A 24725-nucleotide genomic window follows, 5' to 3' on the forward strand; every position below is an offset into this window, starting at 1 on the left:
GTGGCACAAGCTGGGCACCACATATTGGCATATCTATGGAAAAAAAATCCCATTTTCACTCTGCAACATCGAGTGCACACTAATTTCTACAAAACACCTGCAGGGTTAACATGCTCACTACACCCCTAGGTGAATGCATTGAGGGGTATAGTTTCCAAAATGGGGGTCACTTTTGGGGAGTTTTCACTGTTTTGGTTCCACAGGTGCCCAGAAACCAATCCAGCTAAATCTGCACTCCAAATGGCACTCCTTCCATTCTGAGCCCTGCCGTGTGCTTAAACTGCAGTTTATCCCCACATATGGTGTATTGCCGTACTCGGGAGAAATTGCTTTACAAGTCTTGGGTTTCTATTTTTCCTTTATTTGTTGAGAAAATGAAAAATTTTGAGCTAAAGCTACATCTTATTGAAGAAAAAGGATTGTTTTTATTTTCACTGCCCAATTCTATGAAACACCTGTGGGGTCAAAATGCTCACTACACCCCTAGATAAATTCCTCAAGGAGTTTAGTTTCTGAAATGGAGTCACTTGTTGGGCGTTTTTATTGTTTTGTCCCCTCAGGGGCTTTGCAAATGCAACATGGCCTCCGCAAACTCCTGCTAAATTTGAGCTCCAAAAGCCAAATAGCGCTTTTTCCCTTCTAAGCCCTACCGTGTGTCCAAACAGCCGTTTCTTACCACATGTGGGGTATTGTTTTACTCGAGAGAAATTGCTTTACAAATTTTATGGTGCTTTTTCTCCTTGTGGAAATGCGAAAAAATTAGCTAAACCTACATTTTCTTTGAAAAAACTTAGATTGTCATTTTCAGAGCCTACTTTCAATAATTTCTGCAAAAAACTTGTGTGGTCAAAACGCTCACTATACCCCTAGATAATTTCCTCAATGGGTGTAGTTTCCAAAATGGGGTTACTTGTTGGGGGTTTCCACAGTTTTGTCCCCTCAGCGGCTTTGTAAATGTGACATGGCCTCCGCAAACCATTACTGCTAAATGTGAACTTCAGAAGCCAAATGCCGCTCCATACCTTCTAAGCCCTGCAGTGTGTCCAAACAGCCAGCTATAACCACATATGGGGTATTGTTTTACTCTGGAGAAATTGCTTTATAAATGTTGTGGTGCTTTTTCTCCTTTAGTCCTTGTGGAAATGAGAAAAAATTAGCTAAACCTACATTTTCTTTGAAAAAATTGAGATTTTCATTTTCACGCCCTAATTCCAATAATTTCTGTAAAAAACCTGTGCGGTCAAAATGCTCACTATACACCTAATTTCCTTGAGGTGTGTAGTCTCCCAAATTGGGTCACTTTTGGGGGATTTCCACTGTTTTGGCACCGCAAGAGCCCTTTAAACCGGACATGGAGCCTAAAATATATTCTAATAAAAATCAGGCCCCAAAATCCTCTGGGTGCTCCTTTGCTTCTGAGGCCGGTGCTTCAGTCCAGTAGTACGCTACGGCCACATGTGGGATATTTCTAAAAACTGAAGAATCTGGGCAATACATATTGAGTTGCATTTCTCTGGTAAAACCTTCTGTGTTACAAAAAAAAATGGATTAAATATGAATTTCTAGCAAAAAAAATAACAAATTTGCAAATTTCACCTCTATCAACTTTGCTTTAATTCCTGTGAAACGTCTAAAGGGTTAAGAAACTTTCTAAATGCTGTTTTGAATACTTTGAGGGGGGTGAAGTTATTAAAATGGGGTGACTTATTGGGGGTTTCTAATATATAAGGCCCTTAAAGTCACCACAACTGAACTGGCCCCTGTAAAAATAGGCTTTTGAAATTTTCTTGAAAATGTGAGAAATTGCTGCTAAAGTTCTAAGCCTTGTAACATCCTAGAAAAATAAAAGGATGTTCAAAAAATGTTGCCAATCTAAAGTAGACATATGGGGGATGTTAATTAGCGACTATTTTGTGTGGTATAACTGCCTGTCTTACAAGGAGATACATTTCAATTTAGAAAAATACAAAAATACAAATTTTCGCAAACATTTGGTGTTTTTCACAATTAAATACTGAATGTATCAAGCAAATTTTGCTAGTAACATAAAGTCCAATGTATCACGAGAAAACAATCTCAGAATCGCTTGGATAGGTAAAAGCATTCCGAAGTTATTACCACATAAAGTCAAACATGTCAGATTTGAAAAATTTGACTCTGTCAGGAAGGTCAAAAGGGGAAGGGGTTAAGGGAAGATCTTGGTCTGCAACAATATTTAGGTAGGTGTCAAAGTAACATCCACATGAATCTCAAGACCTAAGGTTTCCCAGCCGGACATTGCCCTGGACATCACACTTCCTATTGTCTTCTTCCCATAGTGCATCCTAGTGCCATCTTTTTCCCAGATAAGTGACGCGCACACCCCCGGCCATCCGCGTGATGTAAAAGAAAACGTGATTCTTCATCCCAGGTAACCTTCTTCCATTGCTCCAGTTCTGACGTGCCCATTGTTGGTGCATTTGGCGGTGGACAGGGGTTGGCATGCACAGGTATTGCCTCAAATGCAGCAAACTGCGATGCTCTGTGTTCTGACACCTTTCTATCATACGAAGCATTAACTTTTTCAGCAATTTGTGCGCCAGTAGCTCTTCGATGGGATCAGACCAGCCGGGCTAGCCTCCGCTCCCCTCAATGAGCCTTTCGCGCCCATGACTCTGTCGCTGGTTCACCGGTTGCCCTACTTTGATCACTTTTGGTGGGCACTAACCACTCTATACTGGGAACACCCCACAAGACCTGCCATTTTGGAGATGTTCTGGTCCAGTCGTGTAGACATCACAGACATTAGACATTCGTCCCTTGTCAGAGTCGCTCAGATCCTTACACTTCCTGCACACATTTCTTCAATCTATGTTACAAATAAAGCAATGACAGGAATACATGCAGTAGACTCGTAATTTGTAAGTATTCCGGTATTATATGATGGAATGCACTTAAACTGCCGGCAAGAATGAAATCCTATCTGGACATACCAATACTTGTGTCCGCCAGGGCTCAGGAATGCCCACAGAGCGCTTGCACTTCCCCATTCATCCACTAGATGGCAGCGGCGCACGTGTCCAGCGTCACATCCCCGTTACTGCCCCATAGAAATCGTGAGGAGAGCGCAGGAATCTGAGCAGAGTGCAGGCTGTGTGGGCGAGGGGAGGACGTGCCACAAGCGCTGCCTCCCTGTATCCTCGTCTCCCTTCCTTTATATATGCCCTCTCCCCTCCCTGCTCCCCCTAAGTGTGTCCCCTGCTGCCAGCATGGAGCTCTGCAGAGCAGGATGCATGTGGCTGCTCTTTGCAGCAGGGATATTACTTGCTTTACCCCAGCAGAGCAGCTCCTGCCCCAGCCGGTGTCTTTGCTTTCGAACCACGGTGAGATGTATGCATCTGATGCTGGAGAACATCCCCACTGTGTCACCCCAGACTACTATCCTGTAAGTCACTCATCCATCTGGAAATCTTTATTGTATGGGGAAGGGAGGTCATTCAAGTACTTTGTGGGGGAGGGGGAGCGAGAAAGGGTTAAAAAGTAGTTTATGCATTGCGTCCTGCAGCTTTCTAATATACTTGGTGTTTGTTATATTTCACAAAACATCTGCTTGCTTTTAGCAAATTCTTGTTTGCATTGAGTGACTACAAACCCATACAGGTCTTTTGGTACAATTGTATCCAATCCTTTGTGATGTAGATACATCAGTGACACGTTTCTCTGCTGCTCAGATACTTTTGCTACACTGTATCAGTTTAGTAAATAATAACCAGCCTGGAGTCCAAGTTCCGAGACTCCATACAATTGTGTCCACTTCTCCGCTGTGGGAGGAATTTGGTCCGTTTAAGTTTTAAGCCTCCTCCACTTTTAGTTTTATTTTCTTCCAGAATTGTTCCATTCAATGACAGCAAGCAGACCTTGAAAGTGATTAGGAATGGATTTGCAAAATATATTGTGAAGTTGGAAAACTTTTTATCATGTGATAATTTAGCTATAGTTCATAAGGCTGGAGAATCCCTTTTCATCTGGACATAGACTGATAACTAGAGCAATAATTTGTGCCCGAATTGATAATCTGATGGTGACCAAATTATTATTTTCTTCTGTTCTAAGATTTTTCTGAATTGCTTGGTAATGTCTCTAATTTGCTAGTTATGTCTCTGGTCATCGTGTTCTCTATTTTGCGGGACATGCTCAGCCATTATAGTGGGGTCACCTGAGTATGAACTATCTTTTGAGGACAGCGGGGTCCAAAGAAAAGCCCAATGAGCACCCATTGGGGGTTGCGCATCCAGCGATATGGGGGGGGGGGGGGTCAACATCTGGGATCAGCGTGATTAAGGGGAGTATTTTGTGAACTTGAGTAACAAGGGAACATATCTCCACAATGTTGGAACTATTGTAACGTTCATCTGATCGAGTCTTTGTGCCTCTGACCGGTTTATCTGGACTCTGTAGAATTTTAGAGGTTGTTTCAGGTACTTGGATGGGGGAGGGGGAGCAGCAAGGGTTAACTCTAAACAGCTGGCGCAGCCTGATCACATCAAGTTCAGGAATCAGGATCTGACTTGTAATTGGTTCTTATTGTGCCTCGTACTGAACTTTTCCGTTCTTTGTGTACGGTGGAGGGGTCTGCGGGGAGGGGGCTCCTCTGTGTAACTTGCTGACTGTTCTAAAGCCTCATTAAGTTCTAACTTTTCATCTTCTCAGTGGGGTCGACCCTGTAATAAAACTCTGCACAGCGCAATGCGAAATTCCTTATTCTAGTATGAGAGACGAGGGAGGTGCAGTTCTGTGATAAGTAGGTGAAAGTGATACGGGAAAGATAAGAGCGTTTATTTAGCGGTCATTCTAGTGTATACAATGGGGGCAATTTATTACCCTCCTTACCTCGGTTTGCGAAAGGCCCAAATGTTGCAATTTTCATTTTAAATTTCCGTTTCTTGGCATTTTCACCGCCCTCTACACTTTTGTAACAAAGTGTGACTTAAAAGGGGCGGGGCCAATGCGGCGCAACAAATGTATTATAATTTACCTCAGAATAATTATAAAAATCTATCCCCAAATTCCTAGCTGGTGTAGATTTCACTCTGGGGTGTAACAAGGTACAGGCCTTTACCAGATACTGTTCCTTGTCCCCCCTTCTTCCTCATCCCCATCGGACAATTAAAAAAATAAAAATAAACCTGTATCCTCACCTGTTCGCTTCTCCCCTTTCGGTCCCCTCAGGCTCCCTCAGCGTGCCGCAGCATCGGGACGTTGTATGTGGTGCGGCGCTTGGGACGTTGACTGCTGTTTCGCATATAAGGCCCTGATGCTGCTCGGTGTCTGAACCTTGTACGAGCCGTCGCATGCTGAAGGGACTGAAAGGAGAGAAGCGGTGAGGTGAGTATAAGTTTTTTTTTTTTTTTTTTTATATCCAAAGGGAGGGAATGGGATGACACACAATGGCTGAGAGATGCAACACGTTTATTAGGAGCCGTTTGCCTTTCAATAAATCTGTTGCGTATTCCTCCAACGACTTGTTTATTAAAGGGGTTGTCTGGGCATACGGATGACCTATCCACATTATAGGTGCGGGAAGCTATGCAGTGGTCGGTGCTAGAAGCAGATGCCTCCGTACACAGTTTAGTGGCCGTGCGGGGTACTGCAGCTCTGGTCCTGTTCACAACAAAGAAACCATAGGAGCAGGAACAGTGCACGCGTGTCCAACTCTGATCACTTTAAAGGGTAACTAAAATTTCAGAAACCTTCTGACGTGTCAGTGACAGTTCAAAAGTTTTGATCGGTGGGGGTCTGAGTACTGAGACCCCCATTGATCGCTAGAATAAAGCGGCAGAAGCGCTCGGGTGAGAAAAGGCAATCAGAAATGAAGCGGCTCCGTGCTCACTTGAGTGCTTCTACCACTTCATTATAGCGATCGCTGGGGGTTTCAGTGCTCAGACCCCTACTGATGAAAACTTCTGACATGTCACTATGTCATGTCAGAAGTTGTCTGAAAGTTTAGTTACCCTTTGAGGTTGATCACTATAGGGGCAGCACTGAAACACATGGTGCCAATATAACGTTTATAAATGTAGTATTTATTTTATTACGTGTCCATACAAAACATGTATAGAATTAGGCGCTAAACGTAGTGTTGTTATTCATCGTATAACAGGACCGCACTTCTCAGGAGCTGGAGAGCCAATGCGCTTACAAATTTGCTAGTGGAGTATAACTTTTTTTTTGTTGCTTTCTAACGATGTCTGTGATAGTAAGGGTATGTGCACACGACCAATTTTCAGACGTAATCCGGACGTTTTTTGGCGCGTCAAAAATGTGTAAAAAAATTCAGTAAGGGTGGGTACAGACTAGGCGGATATGCGGCATAAAACTACAAAGCGTATCCGCCCCGTGTGCCGCAGGAAGTTATTCTGGTGGCATGTTTGCTGCGGAATTCTGGCGTAGTCATGGTGTTCCTCCCTTCTGAGTGCAGCCCGGCCTCCTGGGATGACGCTGTAGTCCATGTGACCGCTGCAGGAGTCACGTGGGATGAAACATCATCCCATGAGGCCGGGCTGCGCCCAGAAGACAGAATCGCATCACTAGAACTACGGCAGGGGAGAACCATAAAAGTTTTTTTTTGTTTTTTTATTTTAAATTGCATTTTTGTTTTTTTTATTTCCGATTTTTTTTTTTGCGGTGGAATCGCAGCGTTTTTTTTGCAATAGTCGCAACACATAACTCTTTGTTGCTGGTTTTACCTCCCCATTTGAAATAAATGGGGAAAACCCGCAACGCGAGACAAGCAATTCCACAGCATAAACTGACATTCTGCCACTTCAAAAACCGCACCGCAGGTCAACTTATGAATGGAGAATCCGCAGTGTTTCCTCCTCGTGTGTTCTTACACTCAGGCCGGATTCACACATTGCATATTTGGTGCAGATCTTGGTGCAGATTTATTGAGCCAAAGCCAGAAGTGGTCTGAAGAGGAATGGGAAATATAAAGAGAGAACTTTTACTTCTCCTTCCTCCTGGATATTCTTATGACTTTGGCTTAAAAATCTGCATCAAAATTTGCAACAAATACGCGACGTGAATCCATCCTCGCAGTTCTTAGGTACGGTACATTTACATTTATTGACACATCTTTTTAGTCTTCTCCTAAGACGCTTTTGTCCGTTCCGCAGTTGGTAAAACCCCTACAGTTGCAGATTTGGGATTTGTTGGAAATGTCATATCAGTCTAGTAAACTCGTAGAAGTGGATTGTTGTGCCCCCTCCCACAATTGAAGACAGACTACACTGGAAAATATACAGAGAACATAGCAGTACCTATACGCTAATGTGCCGCACAGGAGGGTTGGCACACTTTGAAGTGCACACAGTTGTAGCAGAGTTTGTTGCCGTACATAAATCCCTATGGCACAGCGCTTACGTTTTCGTGTGTGTGCCCAGTTGACCAGCGCCTTGCTGACCAGAGATCTGCTGTGAGATTAGAGTCCTCCATAGTAACCGTGCCCTATTTACTGCAATAAACTGTGCTCCATCTGTACACACTCTAAGCTGAAATATTATGACACATGCTTGTTAGCTCTCTCCATAAGCGTTCCCATGCAGAAGTTCCACACACATTCCCCTGACGATCCCTCGCCTCTTATCTTTTAGTGTGTGGAATGTGGAAACAACTGTGGGTTTGCAGCGTAATTTGATCTACATCTCGGGGGACCCCTGGTTTATATTTTCCTCATCACTGACCATATTAAAATCTTTCCAGGCGGCTTTCAAATTCTATTAATTATACACACAAATGAAGCCGAGCTGAGCTTTTTTGTACTGCTCATTGGGAGAAATTTACTAATAGGGTTGTAGGAAAAACAAATTTGGCGCATTTTACGACTTCTCCACTCTTTCTAGACAGTTTGTAAAAGAGCCAATGCAGCAGTCGATGGTGCCTGAAATGTAGTATTTGGCTACACACTTTTACCGCAATGTGAGAATTGTGACTCTTTTTTTCTTTGTAAATTTTACCCCCCACCACCCCAAGACTTGAGATAAACTAAATAATTTAAGAGATCTTCTAATTGGCACAGTCCATACACTCCACCATAAACATAAATTTGCACAGAAATGACCTATATCGGTCATCGAATAACGCTAGGGTAGTGCTAACCACGTGGAAGTGTCCAAATAATAGCTTTAGTAGTGGCCAAACAATATTGCTCGCTATAGCAGTGCCCATTAACTGTGCCAACCATAACGTGGGCCAGATACACTCAGCTATAACACCACTTTCAGCAATAGTGCCTATAAGAACCCCCTTCTAGAGCATTTAGGCTCTAGCCAAGAAACCCATATGCCCCAATGTGTATGTATAACAATATATAACCTCACGTTGGTGCCCTATGCAATAATTCCTGTTGGCACCATTCCCCAATATGGTGTACAGTCATACAGTGTACACGTGTGTGTGTGTGTGTGTGTGTGTGTGTGTATGTATATATATATATATATATATATATATACCATATAGTGCCTAATACAGTATGGTGCTTAAATAACTGTGCCATACAATGCCAAAGTGACCTTACCATACAGTTGCCTAGATGCTATACAGTGCTGCTACCATTATACATTGCACGGGGCCACATGACCAGTAGCGCTGCCATATAATAAAATACCACCATACAGTGCAGAAATAGTACCAACATAAAGTGACCAAATAGCTCCACACATAAATAAATCTAACAGTCTTTATAATACAGCCTCTGGTACCCGGGTGATGCCATCTTTGACTCCCCATTAAGTTCTTTCTTCTGGTTGTACACCCCTAAGGCCGAATATATATCATAAAGGGGTGTGGGGGTGTTTCATCTACTTCCCAGCATCCTCTGCATTGTGGAAATGGATGTTAAACTGTAGCTACGCTCTTGTCGAGTGTTTGAACACGATGTTATACGGTTTTATTGGCCGTTCTGAACGTTTCTGGTTAGCACAGCCGGCAGATTGTGTTCTCACTGTTCCTTTCTTCTCCTGGCATTGTTTAATTAACTGCAAATCGTAACACGCCATTTCCTCGTGGAGGAGTTCATGTTCGCCTCAGGATGTGGAACAAAAACATTTGGATTTAACCCTAAGGTGGTAATTTGTAATCCGTTTTCATGACTGAGGGATATACCAGGCATGTATTACACTCTTCTGATAGTAGTTACATATTGAAACCTAGTTCAGGATCCACCATTGCAAAGTGTAGAAAGTAAGACCGTTAGGAAAGAAGTAACACAAATAGAAGTGGAGACCAATTCCATTAATCCTGCAATTTGATAATCCCAAAAATCTGAACGCAGCAAAATGTGGAATTACACAAAACGAGAAGCAATAAGAAGAAACGTAGAAAAATCCTCTGATTATGAAAAGTTTTACTAAATGTTTTTTTTGATTTTTAATTTAGGGCATTTTCATTTAACATTAATGCCAGAATATGTGTGAGAAAAGGTTTATAACCGCTTCAGTATTCTTTGGAATTTGCTGGAAAATTGGTCTTCTTGTCCAAGCAACCAATCAGAGCTCAGCTTCCATTTCTAAAACTTCTCTGGAAAAATGAAAGCTGCACAGTAAGGCCCTGTTAACAGTTTTGTGCCACGGAAAAAGTGTTAAAAAACTAATCAAAACGCTTCAAAAAACGCTCAATTGCTGGAATTTTCTTCCCGCGAGCGGAAAACAACGGTCGCAGGAAAAAAGCGACAAATCAATGTGAGATGGAAAAAACTCTGCAAACGGCCGACGCGTTTTTTGACGTCGTTTTTTACGCGGTTTCTGGCAAAAAACAATCGTGGTTTTTTTCCTTTGCCTGTTGAAGAAAGAGGTAAAAAACGTGGCAAAAAACACGTTTAAACGCCTGTGGTGTAAAAACCCCCAAAAAAGCGGAGCTGATTTTTACAGGCAGAATTTTCTGCCTGCAAAGAATACTCCGGGTGAACAGGGCACACGGCTGATTTTGGAGCAGAAAAGCCTCGTTCTACGCTCCAAAATAAACTTTAAATAAGCCTGCAAACAGTTTCCCATTGTTTTCAATGAGAAATACACAGCTGTTCACATGAGGCTGAGGGTATGTTCACACGCTTACCAAAAAACGGCTGAAAATACGGAGCTGTTTTCAAGGGCAAACTTCTGATTTTCAGCCGTTTTTTAAGCAAACTTGCGTTTTTCGTGGCCTTTTTTACGGCCGTTTTTGGAGCTGTTTTTCTATAGAGTCAATGAAAGACAGCTCCAAAAATGTCTCAAGAAGTGACATGCACTTCTTTTTACGGACAAAATTTTTACGCAGTTTTTTTTTTTTAACGCCCCGTCGAAAACAATGCCGTATTTCCCATTGAAATCAATGGGCAGGTGTTTGGAGGCATTCTGCTTCCGTTTTTTTGGCCGTTTACAACCCGAAAAACGGAAGAAAATGAGCCGCGTGAACATACCGTTATTTTTACACTGCTGAATTTAAAAAAAAAAGCCTCGTAAAGAGAAGTAGCATGTCACTTCTTGAGGTGTTTTTTGGAGCTGATTTTCCATTGAACACTATGAAAAACGCCTCCAAAGAAGCTTCAAATTAAAAGAAGCTTCAAAAACGGCTGAAAACGACTTCTCGCTATGTTCCTGCAGTCAGGAGGTAGGGCTGGCTCAGGACCCCCGTTCCAGTGATCGGTGGTTTTCCCCAGCAGTGGGACCCCCAAAACTCAGACATTTATAATCTATGATGTAGATAAGTGATAAATGTCCACCGTGGTACGACCCCATTAATAATACCATTATTTTTGCACCAATGTGTGTAGTGTTTGCATAGCCTAAACCTGGCCATACACTATACACATTTTAGATGACCGCTGTCTGAATGTTTTGTTGTTCGCGGTTGGTACAGTATTTCAAGGTTGTCGTTCTGCCCGACAACACCACAAGTTCAGGTGACCGTGGCAGATCAATCTCTGCCTTGCTCTGTGGATTGGGCTTGGTCTTGACAGGGTTGAAACTTAAGGGCCTTTTACAGCGGCCAATAATCGGCTGGTGCAGCGAGCGTGATCAACAAGACATCGTTGATCGGCGCTCGTTTGCTCCTGTCACACGGAGCTATGGATGGGGACGAGGGGATCGCTCGTCTCCATCCATTATTATCATGTCGGCAGCGCGTCTCCCTGTTTACACAGGGAGATATGCTGCCGACAACAATAATATTTTACTTTTCAAATACGATACGACTAGCAGATGATTGAGCGTTTGCTCGTTCATCTGCTGATCGCTGCCTTGTTTCTATGAACACTTGTCTACCCGATAATCGCCCAGTGTAAAACCCCCTTTACTAGGCTAAATTGACAGAGCTGTAGAATTTGCAGTTAGACGGTTTCAGACAACACTGATACGGACAAATTTTAACAACCAAATTATGATATGGAGTCAAACTTAGATTACTATAGAGCCATATGAAGTTCAGTTTAGTAGAACCAGCGGGGGATGGGTGCATCCAACATGCTGGTATTTTACAAGTGAGAACTGATGATGATGACCATGAAATCACCAGAGACCTGCTCCTGGTATACAGTATCTTGGCTATGTCTCTGGTTGTGATATCATTGTTTCCTGATGATGTTTTCTCATGAATCCAGTCTCTCTTTACCGTATCTTAGCCGCCTCTGATGTATTTAGGTGACGGAGGCTCTTTAATTTAGTCCTCAAAGGAAATGATCACCGTGTGGTCCTTTTGACTCTGAAAGTTGAACCTTTTAGTGCAGGAACTTGCTAAATAAGTCACCTAGGACATCTTTGATGTCTAATGAATGGCCTCTAGACTATTAGACCTTTTATTGACTCCTTAGCTTCTTGGATGTTTTTGGAAGCCCTTCATCTTGGTAACCCCAGCACTCATTTATTTATATGTCGGTGTGTCTGGGCGTTTAAACTGTACGTATGATTTATGAGTCGCGGTAGGCCAAAATTTATACCGCGATTGTTCTCATCCCAAACATTGAAGATTTCTTACAAAATTTTATGACTCGACAAAATCATTCAAGCCATGATGCACCAATATATATCTTATATTTATATTATAATTGTGTTTTTTTAATTGTCCTTTACATAGTGCCGTCATTTATTTAGTGCTGTACAAAGGCACTTGCATAGGTACCTGTCTACCTATTGCAATGTTATATGAAAATTGTCATATGTATTGTGTACATGAAGCAGCTTTATGAACCAGATGTAATAAAAAAACAACCATAGTTTTGAGTTTCACCTGCTGCCAGTCTTTGTGTATCCTGTTGATAAGCCAGCCATAGCAATGGTCACTACATGCCCTGTCTGGTCATGGGAAGGTTCTCGGCAGCAGGGAATGAGTCATTTGGTCTTGTGGGAGGCGAAGACCTGTCCACGTGTGATTATGGACTGAATGTGGTGAGGGCAGTGCCGTGTTGTGTGGCAGCATGTGGATGGACACCTACATCTAGTGTAGGAAGTAACATACCAATATTATTTTCCAATAGTGTTATGTGGAAAAAAAAAGGCCAATTTTATATTACTGTATTGGGCCCGGCAGAAGGCCCTTCTGCAAAAATGGCATCTGAAAGCATGCATCTTGTTGTGGATTTGCTGCAACTCTGATTTTGAATCGCCACTTGACATTAATGGGGAGAAACCACCCAAGAAGTGCCACATAAGTTTTTAACCAACTGTGTGAATGGGGTTTAATAAAATCTGCCATCTGGCCACTTCAGTAATTTACCACTGCATGTGCCCTAAGGCTAGAATCACACGTGCAGTTTTTTTTAGACAAAGTCTGAAGTAGGTTTCAATTAGAAGGAAAAGTGTGAAGTAAAGACTTTATTCATCTTGTCTTTCATATCCACTCTTGTGTTTGACTTAAAAATCTGCTCTGAAAAGTGTCTGTGATTGCAGCGTAAGGCCCCTGCACACGGCCGTAGACTATCATGTCCTATCTTTTGACGGTCGTTTCTACGGCCCGGACACTTACCCGTGAAAATATGGGAAGGTGTCCGTGGGCCATAGAAATGAATGGAGCAGTATTTTGATACACAATTACGGATCCGTAAATGTGGATACAATTTCCTGTTGTGTGCAATGGGCCTAAATAAAGAAATTGACATGTCGTTCACATCTGCTTTGGAGGCTCCATTAGGGGCCTCTGTTGCCGATCTAGCAGGGATTACCGGAGACAATAGCGCAGCATGCTGCGCTGTTGTCCGGTAAAATCACGGACACCCGGACGGAAACTGTAAAAGTCAATGGGTTCAGTCGGCCGCCGGCGGTGTCCGTTGTGCAGCAGAACCGTTGCTTCCATTATTCCCTTGTTCTGCTCCTCTGACGGAGCAGGACAACGGAATGTCACAATGCAGATTTGGACGAAGCCTAAGGTGCTGTTCACATTGAGGAGCAGAACGAGAATACTGCAAGCGCCGATTCCATTGCATGATGGACACTATCGGCGCCTGAGGTAACCCATTGACTTTGATGAATTTTGTTGGGTTTCCATCATGGTGTCCGCAGTTTTTACCGGAAACAATAGCTCAGCTTGCTACGCTATTGTTTCTGTTTCTTTGGGACGGATCTATGACTAAGGCCCCTAATGTAAGTGAACAGGCCCTAAAATTGCTGCTTTTTTAAACATGTAAAATGCTGGGGTTGTATAACAAACAGTTGTTTGTGTGTATGGCTGTGTGATCGTGGTGCAGTTCTATTGGATACCTAGTTTTAAGTATGTGGGAAACCAGCCCTAGTGGGAAATTTGTCCCTTCTCCTATCTATTTTAAAATGCATTATGTAGTGTTTAGGATTTATTGGTCACCTGGAGTTATGTGTTTATCAGAATCTGGTGCAGCTGTTGGTGGCTGAAACAATGAGTGACACGCGGAGTAGTCACACTTGTGGGATATTAGAGTATGAAGGATATGCAGTACAACAAAAATCCCCGTCCCAGTCGAGTAGTCTCCTCTCGGTTGTTTTTGTGTTTTCGTCCTCTACAATATGTCTTTGTTCTGCATCCGTCCGTCTTCCGCACGGTACATCTGGGATTGACGTCTTCTTTCTTCATGGCACCTGGATTTAGTTGGGTTGCCCTCGTGTGTGATCTGCTTTTTTTTTTTCCTGGCTTCGGGAGTGATGTTGATTATTTGCATCTTTAGGCAAACATAAGATAATGTGTATGTAATCTGAGTAAATATTTCTCCAAATAAGACACATGTTTTCCGTTCAGAACTATTTATTATTCAGTTCCCAAAGTAGATGGATTAGAGAAGATGCTACATATTGAGGGGCTGCAGACAGTCAGTCTCAATTTATAGACCTCCATTTTTTATTTTATTTTTGTGTTGAACAGAAGGTAAATCTAAAATCTCGATATTTGCTATACCGTTCAGTGCAGTCTTTTGTTCACTGTTAGCAGCCATTTTAGACTGTGGAGTGGCTAGTCTTCCTCAATAGAATTAGTAAAATTGTCTGCCCTCATGATCAAGACCTTATGTAGTAGGCTGGATCCACACTAGTAGGATTTGCTGCAGATAATTCTGCAGCAAATCTGACCAGAATCCACAGGAAATCTTCACCACCAATCCACACCAAATTGTGCAGATTTTCCTTTTGCAGGGAAAAAAAAAGTATACTTACCTTACCAATCCCATGGTGCTCCGGGAGTGATGCTTCCCTGGTTCTCTGCCACACTCTGTTCACCTGGCCCCAGCAATGACGTGTCGACTAGTGACCAATTCGGTCACGTGTTGAGATGACACGTAATCGCCGGAGGCCGGTAATTTGAGTCCTGCAGGAGACCAGAGAAGCAGCACCACAGGAGCGCCAGAGAGTTGGTAAAGGGAGTTTAATTTTTTTTATTTTTTAACTAAATCCGGACTTGCGGATCCACATGAAATCCCCAGCAAACTCCGCAACACTAGGATTTGAATGACAAATTTTACTTCCCCTGTTAAAATCCCGTCCACTTCCCTACTACTGTATTCCACTGCAGATTTTTCAGACTCCAATCCGCAGCTTTTTTGTCTTCTAGGTTTTAGATTAAAGAAATCAGTTAACGAAAGAATTCATTCACAATTACTTATTTTCCAAATCCCTGGTGTAGACATTGAAGAACGGAGCTTTATATTTTAAACCTAGTTCGGTTTAAGACCAAAAAAAAAACCAACCCAAAATTGGGTTCAAAGGTGGCCTGATGGACACAGCCATATTACTTGTTATACAGATCCGTAACCAATAGACGTCTTGAAGCCTAAATTCTACCTCCGATTTCATGCTCTACACAAACCTTCTATTAATGCCTGCAACAACTACTTGACCTTATAATGTGGTGACAGAGCCTCTTTAAGGTTTCATTATAAGAGCCCTCTCTCCTACGTAATATGATCGGCGCTGTAATGTAGATAACAGCGTTTTTTTTATTTTGTCAAAAATGATCGTTTTTCAAAATAAAAAACACTTATCTACATTACAGCACCGATCAGATTATGTAGGAGAGAGGGCTCTTATAATCTGGTGACAGAGCCTCTTTAATTAAAACCAGATAGAGATACATAATTTTTTTTTGTTTGTATATGTGTGTGTATAATATATATATGTGTATGTATGTGTGTGTGTTTATAATTAAAAAAAAGGGATGAAGCAGCACAGCAACAGTGGCTAAGAACCCTTGTCAATACAAAATTCAAATGAAGAGACAGCACTCCAGGGAAATAGGTGAAAAAGGTGATGTTTATTCACCCCACAGGCAGGCAACATTTTGATCCGTCTCAATGGGATCTTTGTCAAATATATATATATAAAATTAATTTTTTTTTAAATTCTATTTTCTGAACGTGATTATGGGGGCAGCCATCTTGCCTGAGCTGCTGTTAATGGCATTTTGAGATACTGTATAATTTACAGCAGCGACATGGACCACAGAAAACAATAATTTGGAGCTGACCCATTGACTTCTGTGGGAGAGTTCTCTAGGCAGGCTCTGTGACCTGTGCAGAGATTGTAGAGCAGGAAGGGATATGAGGAAAGCCATTTCCATCACCGAAGGTGAATCCTGTGTTATCTATATATAGGTGGTACCTGTCATTGAAGTCAATGTGCATGATAACCCCAGACAGCACGTGGATGCACATTCGTGTTCTGTCCGTGTTTTACGCATCAATTTACATTTTTTTTTTAAAAGCGATTGCGAGTGCGTGAATAACACATGCCACTCGCAAAGCACACTGATGCATAACACAACGAACACTAACAGAATTACGCGTTTTTTTTGTTTTTTTTTATGCGCGTAAATCTGTCACGCTCGTGTGAATGTAGCCTAAGGCCCTGTTCACACAGAGTTTTTTGACGAGTTTTTTGGGGCAGAAACCGCGCCAAAAAACTCCTCAAAAACCGCCCGAAAATGCCTCCCATTGATTGATGACACACAGAGCTGTTAAGTGCCTTTTGCACGCGCAAAACGCTGCGTTTTTTGCGCGCGAAAGACGCACACGCTCGTGTAAATCCGGCCTAAGACTGATAATTGTGTTAATTTTACATTGCTTAGATTTATAGTACCAACTATTGTATATATGGCGACATGCTCAGCGGGGTGTCCTTTTGCCTAACCAGATTAAGAAAAATTCTTAAACTGTAGAAATGGAAGCAGAAGTTTATGGTTCAGGATCGTGGTTGTCACCCATTTAGCGTCACTTTCATTCTTATCTTGACTTGAGATACCCTCTCTACGGTTTTTGCAAAAAAAAAAATGTAAGCCAAAACAGAGAATGGATTAAATAAATTAATCTTAAAGCTTCAGTTTTAGTCAGTGTGAAATGGGCCTTAGGGTATGTTCACACGGCCAAATTTCAGACGTATACGAGGCGTATTATGCCTCGTTTTACGTCTGAAAATAGGGCTGCAATACGTCGGCAAACATCTGGCCATTCATTTGAATGGGTTTGCCGACGTACTGTGCAGACGACCTGTTATTTACGCGTCGTCGTTTGACAGCTGTCAAACGACGACTCGTAAAAATACAGCCTCGTCAAAAGAAGTGCAGGACACTTCTTTCAGACGTTTTTGGAGCTGTTTTCTCATAGACTCCAATGAAAACAGCTCCAAAAACGAGTTGGTAAAAAAATGAGTTGGTAAAAATGCGAGTTGGTAAAAAACGTCTGAAAAGCAGGGTCTGTTTTCCCTTGAAAACAGCTCTGGATTTTCAGTCGTTTTGGTTGACTACGTGTGAACATACCCTTATAACGCATTCTTTCTCCATGATGATAAGTATTTACACAAATATGAGATGTTTTTGAAACTTTTTAACGCTATATGCCTGAATCCGTAGCTGTGCATTCATGATGGGATAAAGTCAGAGGCGTAACTTGAAGCTTTTGGGTCCCAATGCTAAACCTAGAACAGGACCCCCCATTTACTATGTTCTATTACTGGAACCTTTGGGCTTCCTCTGATACCAGGGTCCAGTTGTGACTGCTACACCTGCACCCCATATAGCAACGCCTCTGGCTATAGGCCTCTTTATTGACCATTGGAAGGTATGGGTTAGTAGATGCTGCAATAAACCCTTGATCCCTTCAATCACTTTGTAGTTATGTTTTGGCAATCTTTAAAGGGGCAAGAATCTGTTATTTTTGTGTAAGTTATTGCATCTATAAATACACAGCACATGCTGGTAAAGTTACCCTCCGTAACGCTAGGTTTTCCAGAAAGAGTATGCCGTCACGTTGTTGCTATGTTTGTACTAGGTAATGAGGGCATGGAGTTTGCAAATATAGAGCATGTATGGACACATTTTGGCTGTTCTAATAAGGGTACTGTTTGTATTGCCTCAAGGCCGCTATACCTGACATATATGATGAATAATATGCACAAAACAAGGTGCATGAAAATCCTGCTGAGAAGACCTTGCGGAGGAGCGGTGGAAATGCATTTACCAGCTGTCTCGTGGAATGTCGGCTGGTCACATTTTCCAAGAATGTTTCGCGTTTCTCTTCCAAGCTATATGAATGTTTTTGTCAGAGTATATTGCAAAGAAAATGTAAAATAACTTTGTCTCTAGAATAAAAATAAAAAAAGCTGAATTTCCTAATTCAGTTAACAAATCAACGAGGGGAGGGGACAACGTCAAAAACAGGATATACAAAGGAATTCTTTCATATAATTCGAAAAAAACTAAGCTAGTTGATCCTATTTTCCTACCATAAAAAGATATCTGCTAGCCAACCTAATGCATTGTGAGTTTATATAGAAAATACAGCCTGTGTACCGAGAAGAACCTAAACAAGCTTCATTGGGATAAATTGGGTTTTCTTTCATGAAGATGTTGTAATCCAGATAACTGATGGAGCGCTATGATTAGTAAGGTTGGTGCGGTCGTGGACAACGCATCATAAGTTACAGGTTTTTGGAAAATGTTAGTCATTTTGTGGCCGATCTTTACAATTTGTGTGATTTGCTTACTCCCTTGGCCCCTTTTATAGCCTTAAAATGGTCAAAAAGTGCCTCCAAGATTGGCAGGACCTGCAAAGAAATGTCTATACACAAACCATAGCTGTAGGACGAATGCCCATTAAAAAAACACAAAACACCCAGCTATTTCACTCACTATGCCCAATTCTTGAATGGAGGCCATCCATATTTACTAGAGGAGAATGTTTCAGTGAACTTGTTGGACAATTCCTCATTGCCAGTGACTGTCAGTGGCTGAAAACGACTACTCTGCAACTTGGAATTTATTACCTTGAATTAACCATGCATTTGCTCGATCATTTCTGATCCCCTTTTTTTTTTTTTTTTTTTTTTTATAAGGCGTCTCGATCACATCCGTCATACGACTGATACAGCCAGGGCTTTTAACTTCTAATGGGATTCGCCGTGTTCGGTTGTCGTGTCTGTCGTTATGCTGGAAAAGTCATTTTTTCCTTCAAATATGACGGAATATGCGATGGAGGCTTTGAACAGAGCCTTCAAAGCAAATGTGAACAAGACCTAAATATTTTTTATTTTATTTGTTTTTTTTACCAATTTGTTTGGGCCATTCATCATATGGGTTGATAGATTGCATGCGGTGTGCGCATTCAGAGTCCCACTGCTTGGGGTTTGTTCCACTCTGCAGTAATCCAGAGCTTCCCCAGCCTGATGAAGGACTCTGTGTAGTCTGTAACCTTGCTTTACGCTACAGCGATGCTTTGAATTTTGTGAAACCAAGAGCATACAAAGTCTGGAGTGCTGTTGCACTAGATAGATGTTTATTTGGCTTTTTGTCATGGAAGATTTCCAAGGAAATCTGGATGCAGATAATACATATACAGTAATAGATGTATGTTACACAAGCGGAGAGAGATGAAAAGCAATAAAAATGCCTTTTCATGACGACATTGTTATAAATACATTAATGCCAGCTGCTTATCTAAAGATCACAAATGCCAAAATATTTATATCTCAAGGAAGAAAAAAAAATAATCATCCAAATCAAGGAACTGTCCCTGGTGAATCTGTACATGAGATAATATATACACTTTCGGAATGGGATCCACATTCTTGCCACACTAGCCCTTACTCACATGTCAAAGCCATGTTTAAGAAGCCTTTATGGCAGCAGATGGCATCTTTACAATTTTGTATTACAGAGCGCTGGGCGTCCATGTGCCGCGTTGAGCTTCTGTGTGGCACCATATTCCCTTATAGAAGAAAAAAAATGTCTACCTCTGTAATATGGCATCTGATAGGACATGCCATCATTTTATTTTTATCTCGCATATTTGTATGTGTGTTGTATGATAGATCCGTGTGCATGAGAACGGACTCTGCCTTCGACCTACCCGGGAACGAGGCTCAAGCAACCAACAGACTTTCCAATTCCGTTGAGTAGAGAATAATCCACTGCTTAGTCCCATTGTTGTGAGTGGAAAGTTGACCTTTGGCCCTCAGTTTTCTTGCCCTTGGGGACTAATAAGTTGCCATACTGCTCGTTCTACTGAATCTTCCATGTATCTATACATGGAAGTAGCGTTAGGAATTTTACTATAGCTCTAGGACTCGGGTATCTGACCTGTTTGTGGTGTCGGCTAAGAAGCATAATAAACTATTTTTTTGCTATTTTTTTAAATATATTTTTTTGTTCAGTTACATTACCTTTATATTTATATCATAACGAAAACTTTACATGGGGTAGTCTTTTTCACATGACTTTGTATATAATGGTATGTATATATAGAGTCTCGCTGCTTTGCATCATGGGGAATGTAAATTTAGCAATTTTTAATCCCAGTTTTTGAATTTCAGATTTTGCCATTCTAATTGGTGCACACATGTTTATAGTGACTTCATCTGGCTTAATCTAATGAGTGGATTGTGTTTATATAGTATACCTTATTTTTCTATGTCGTCAGTGTGTATTGACTGGAATGTATAGCACGGAGGGCCAGGGCTGGAGGAAGCGTTGGATACAGCTTGTCACGCAGCCAGCTGTAAAAACAAATCTTCATTTTCAAATACTCCAGAGATTTATGAATTGAATTAATTTGATTACTCACCCAGCCCTACTCTCCAGATAGTGGAGCTGCTGCAAAATGTGTCTCCTGATCTAGAGCACTCCGCGTGACCATGTATTGCATGGGTACCATGTTATACCACATTTCTCCTATAGTGGCTGCTGCAGGAGATATTTGCGGCCCTATGCCGGTCCCCAAGCGTTTACAGCCCCAGAAGTTCCAGCTGCCAAACATGTGGTCAACACGGATCCTCCTTTTCAAAAACCTTCAGCACTGGAGTCCTAGGTTCTAATCCGACTACATCTGCATGGACTTTGTATGTTGTACCTGTGATCAGTTGCCACGAGTGCGCCAAAAGAGGGGACCATAGTGTGTTTGTTTTTTGTTTTTTTAACTTATTTAAACTTTTAAAATTATGATTAAATATAATTGCGGAGATTGCTGCATATCCACAGCAATAGTATTTATTTTGGATTTCTTTTTCCACAATAAATTAAATGTGGAAAATTAGCAAAAAAAAATAATCCGTACAATTTCAGATTTTTTTTAAAATCTCATCCACTTTGCTGCTATATTGCGCTTCTGAGCGGAAAATCCAAAGCAAATCTCCTACATGTAAACGTAGCCATAAAGTAAAGAGTCAGCAACTTTTTGGTGCAACATTTTTTAGTTTCCTCCTTCCACCATTAATGACCACCCCAGATATTCACAATCCTGGTGACTGAGATGTAACATTTTATCTGAGCGGCAAAGACTGCGGCTTCATAAATGTCACTTAGCAGATCATATGGCGTTAGCGTGCCATGGACATCATCGTGTCAGTGCGTCGGGGTGATTATCCAGGGTCTCTGAGTAGATTTCATGCTCTGTTCCCTCTCATTGTGTTCACTGTGCTGTTTGGTGTTTTGCATTTGCTGCTATTCTGACCTTGAATGGGAATAAAGTAGACACGGCTACTGCAGTCTTGCTGGCATCTGCAGAACTTTTGTTCAGAAATTGGAAGAGGGCAGTGCTGTGGCTTTTGGCATCTTTTTTTCCCCACCATGTTGGCAGCGTGAAGCGTTTTTTTTTCCCCCCGGTTTTCGGTATATGTAAATATTTTATAAGTGTGCATCTGTATGTTATATAATATTCACATGGAGAGTTGCACTTGATAGGTGTTGGAATTAAAAATATTTGTGATTATAGGACATCATAAAATATTTTGTTCCTTATATACACCTGTCCGAATAAAAAAAAAAAAAATGGAGGGTCTTCTCAAAAAGCGTATTCTGCAGGCAGAATAAATCTGCCTCAAATTCATGGAGGAATTTTGACCTGCCTGCACTTTCTTTCCGCGATTTTCGCAGCGTTTTTCGGTTGCGGTCATGGACTGCCGCAGGCAAAAAATGCTGCAAAAAAACGCTTTCCATTGAAATCAATGGGAGGCAGAGAAAGTCAGAGACGGAACCATGGGTAGAATGTCAATCAATGGGGGGCGTTTTTTGGCGCTGCTTTCCACGTCAAAATCAGCGCCAACAAACTTGGTGTGAACAGGGCCTTAGTATTTTGTTTCTGTTCTTGTGATATTCCAATTATACTGTTAAGAGTTTGCTTATTAGTTCTTGATTTCGTTTTTGTTTTTTACCCCTCTCCACTGACCATGTTACTAGAGATGAAAGAATTACGTAATTTATGTGTATTAATACATTTTGACCACGGCAGGCTGATCCTTGGCTACGATGTCTACATGTGGCTGCAGCCTGCCAATGAGAACAGCAAAATTTACAAAAGATAAAGATATTTGAATACAAGACAATAACTTAGTTCTGTCATTCATTTTGAAGTAACACGACCACTTGTGCCACTTTTAAAAAAATCTTAAAATGGTTGTTTAGGCTGTGAAAATGGGTTTTGTTTTTCCCCAGACGCTGTGCCGTGTCTGTCCATGGGCGGTGTCTTTTTTTGGTATTTGGCCCAATTCATTTAAATTAGAATGAACTGCAATACCAGACACCGCCTATGGCGAGATGGGGCAATGTGTCCCTTTTTTGTTGTTCTGGACAAAAACTTTTAAAGGGTTATTCCCACAATCCAAAGTATTCTACTTTGTGCCTCATGTGAAATAAATAATAAATGCAACAACTTTCATTCAGCCAAATTGCATGTATCTTCTGTAATAACCCCCCAGAGTGCCCCATGGTGTGCTGATGTTTTTACCTGGTTACTACTGGTAACATTCGCTATCTTTCTCTATAGTGGTTCCCTCTCCCTGTGGAGTGAGCTGGCGGATACGTGGTTTTACCGTACAGGGCGAGCATGTGTTGTGTGTGGCAAACGTGGGGCCTACCCAGGCAAAGGGGATCCTCACTTTCAGTAAACCCCCCTCGGCTGTGTTTAAAGCTATAGCTGAGAATGCGGATATACCACTACCAATGAGAAAATTTAGAGCAAATTAACTTATAGCATATGTATGATTACGGTCAAAAATGCAAAATAAGGAGCGCGCAGGGAGAAGCTAGGAGAAGACACTTTAGGACTCGGTTATGTGAGATGCCTTGCAGGATCGCCCACTATTGGGCGGTAGGTATTGGTAGGAGAACCGGAGTTCAAAAAGCAGAAAAGGACAATTGCTAGTACGGTGATTTGGGCATGTTAGACTTTCTTTTCTGGAGTTTTGGAAACTACAGAGTTTTAAAAAAAAATGAAATAAAAAATGTATTCAATTAATAAGATAAACCCTTTAAGTGTAAAACTGTTACTTTTATATCATTCATACTGTAAGAAAATGAAGAAGCAACACACCCACTACAATCCTATATTATCTGCAATTCGTAGAATGACATGTCAATCAGTTTCTGTCATTGTAAAGTAGTTTATAAATTGATAGCAAATGCTCGGAAGTTCTGGTTACCATGTTTTCTGTTAAATATTTGACATAAAATATCCCGCACAGGAGGTTGTTACCACATTGCAGAATATTTTAGAAGATTTCTTCGAGATTATCCACTTTGCAGCTCTTGAAGGCCTGGCTGCAGTAAACACTTGGGTTATTCTAGGGTACTTCCGATGTGCTCTGTGGTGCAGATGTAGATGGCGTACGCTACAGAGAGCAGATCATTTGTTTCGTTGGAGAACCCGCTTTAAATGACTTTTCCCTCATTAGTGTCCGGATAACGCTGCGCTTTCTCTGGGAATCCATTAGTAAAGTACTGCGTGTAGTGTCGTAGCCGATTGACCGTGAAGCCACATGAAATAGGAGTATATGGATTTGTTTTATTAGTACTAGAGCACTTGTGGAAAGAATGATCTTTTGATGATGAATTAATAAGACGATAGCTGCCGCCTCCCAAAAAATAGGATTTGTTCTTTTAAAGGGGTATTCCCAAAAACAATCTTTATAAATGTTGATAAATTGGCAGACCTTGATAAATGATCTGTAGGATTCCGACCGCCATCAATTTTCCTCCACTAAGTATTGCATTATTTCCGTGGAAAGTTATCTTCATGTGGTTCATTGCTAGGCAGCTGTGCCATGAGCATAAAGGGGGGGATATATTAAGATTGGCATTTCAAAACTCAGTGTTCAAACTAATTCACGTTAGCGGAAAATGTGCGACCCGTTGTGCGTCAGAAATGCAAATCTATGACTGCTATGAGCAGGTGCAGACTTGCGCCATAACTCACGCCAGTTACTGGTGTACATTATGGTAAATCTGTCATTCCAGTACAGGTGACACCTTCAACTAAACCTCGCTCCCTTATCTTGCCACTTTCAGAAAGTGGTGAGAAAAGTAAAAAGCTGCGTATGTTAGTGCAACTACACTGAGCGTCATAATGTGTGATTTTATTATGCCAGAAAACTGGTGTAAAGCTTTTGATATATTTTCCACCACCCCATCTTGCCTGGCTTTCCACCAAAGGATGGTACAGTGGGCCCATGGTTGGCCAAAATGGGGCACAACTTGAACAGAGCCCATGAGGCCCAGCAATGGACAGCCTCTTGATTTTTTTTAACCCCTACCCATCACAGCCATTTTCTGGATTTTTCATTTATTCCTCCCCCCCCCCCCACCCCTTCCAAAAGCCATTACTTTGTTTATATTTTTCCGTCTATAAAGTCATATGCAGGCTTGTTTTTTGTGGGACGAGTTGTATTTTTTCACGGCATCATTTATTGTACCATATAATGTATTGGGAACAAGTGTATTGCAGTTTATTGTCATTTTTACAGGCTCCTTTCTAACGTCTGAGATGCTGTGATCATGATTGA

At 41.5% G+C, this 24725-nt stretch overlaps 1 protein-coding gene across 1 annotated transcript in view; it reads left to right on the plus strand.

The window, feature by feature from the left end:
* Positions 1-3104: 3104 nt before the first annotated feature.
* The window catches only part of PXDN (peroxidasin), a 132991-nt gene continuing 111370 nt past the window's right edge, over positions 3105-24725 (plus strand). Inside the window, exon 1 of the mRNA XM_075861153.1 lies at positions 3105-3424. Coding sequence (XP_075717268.1) covers positions 3249-3424 — 176 coding nt within the window. The 5' untranslated portion in view covers positions 3105-3248. The remainder of the gene's footprint in view (positions 3425-24725) is intronic.

Source organism: Rhinoderma darwinii, chromosome 4 (assembly GCF_050947455.1).
Source record: "Rhinoderma darwinii isolate aRhiDar2 chromosome 4, aRhiDar2.hap1, whole genome shotgun sequence".
In the NCBI taxonomy this organism is placed as follows: domain Eukaryota; kingdom Metazoa; phylum Chordata; class Amphibia; order Anura; family Rhinodermatidae; genus Rhinoderma; species Rhinoderma darwinii.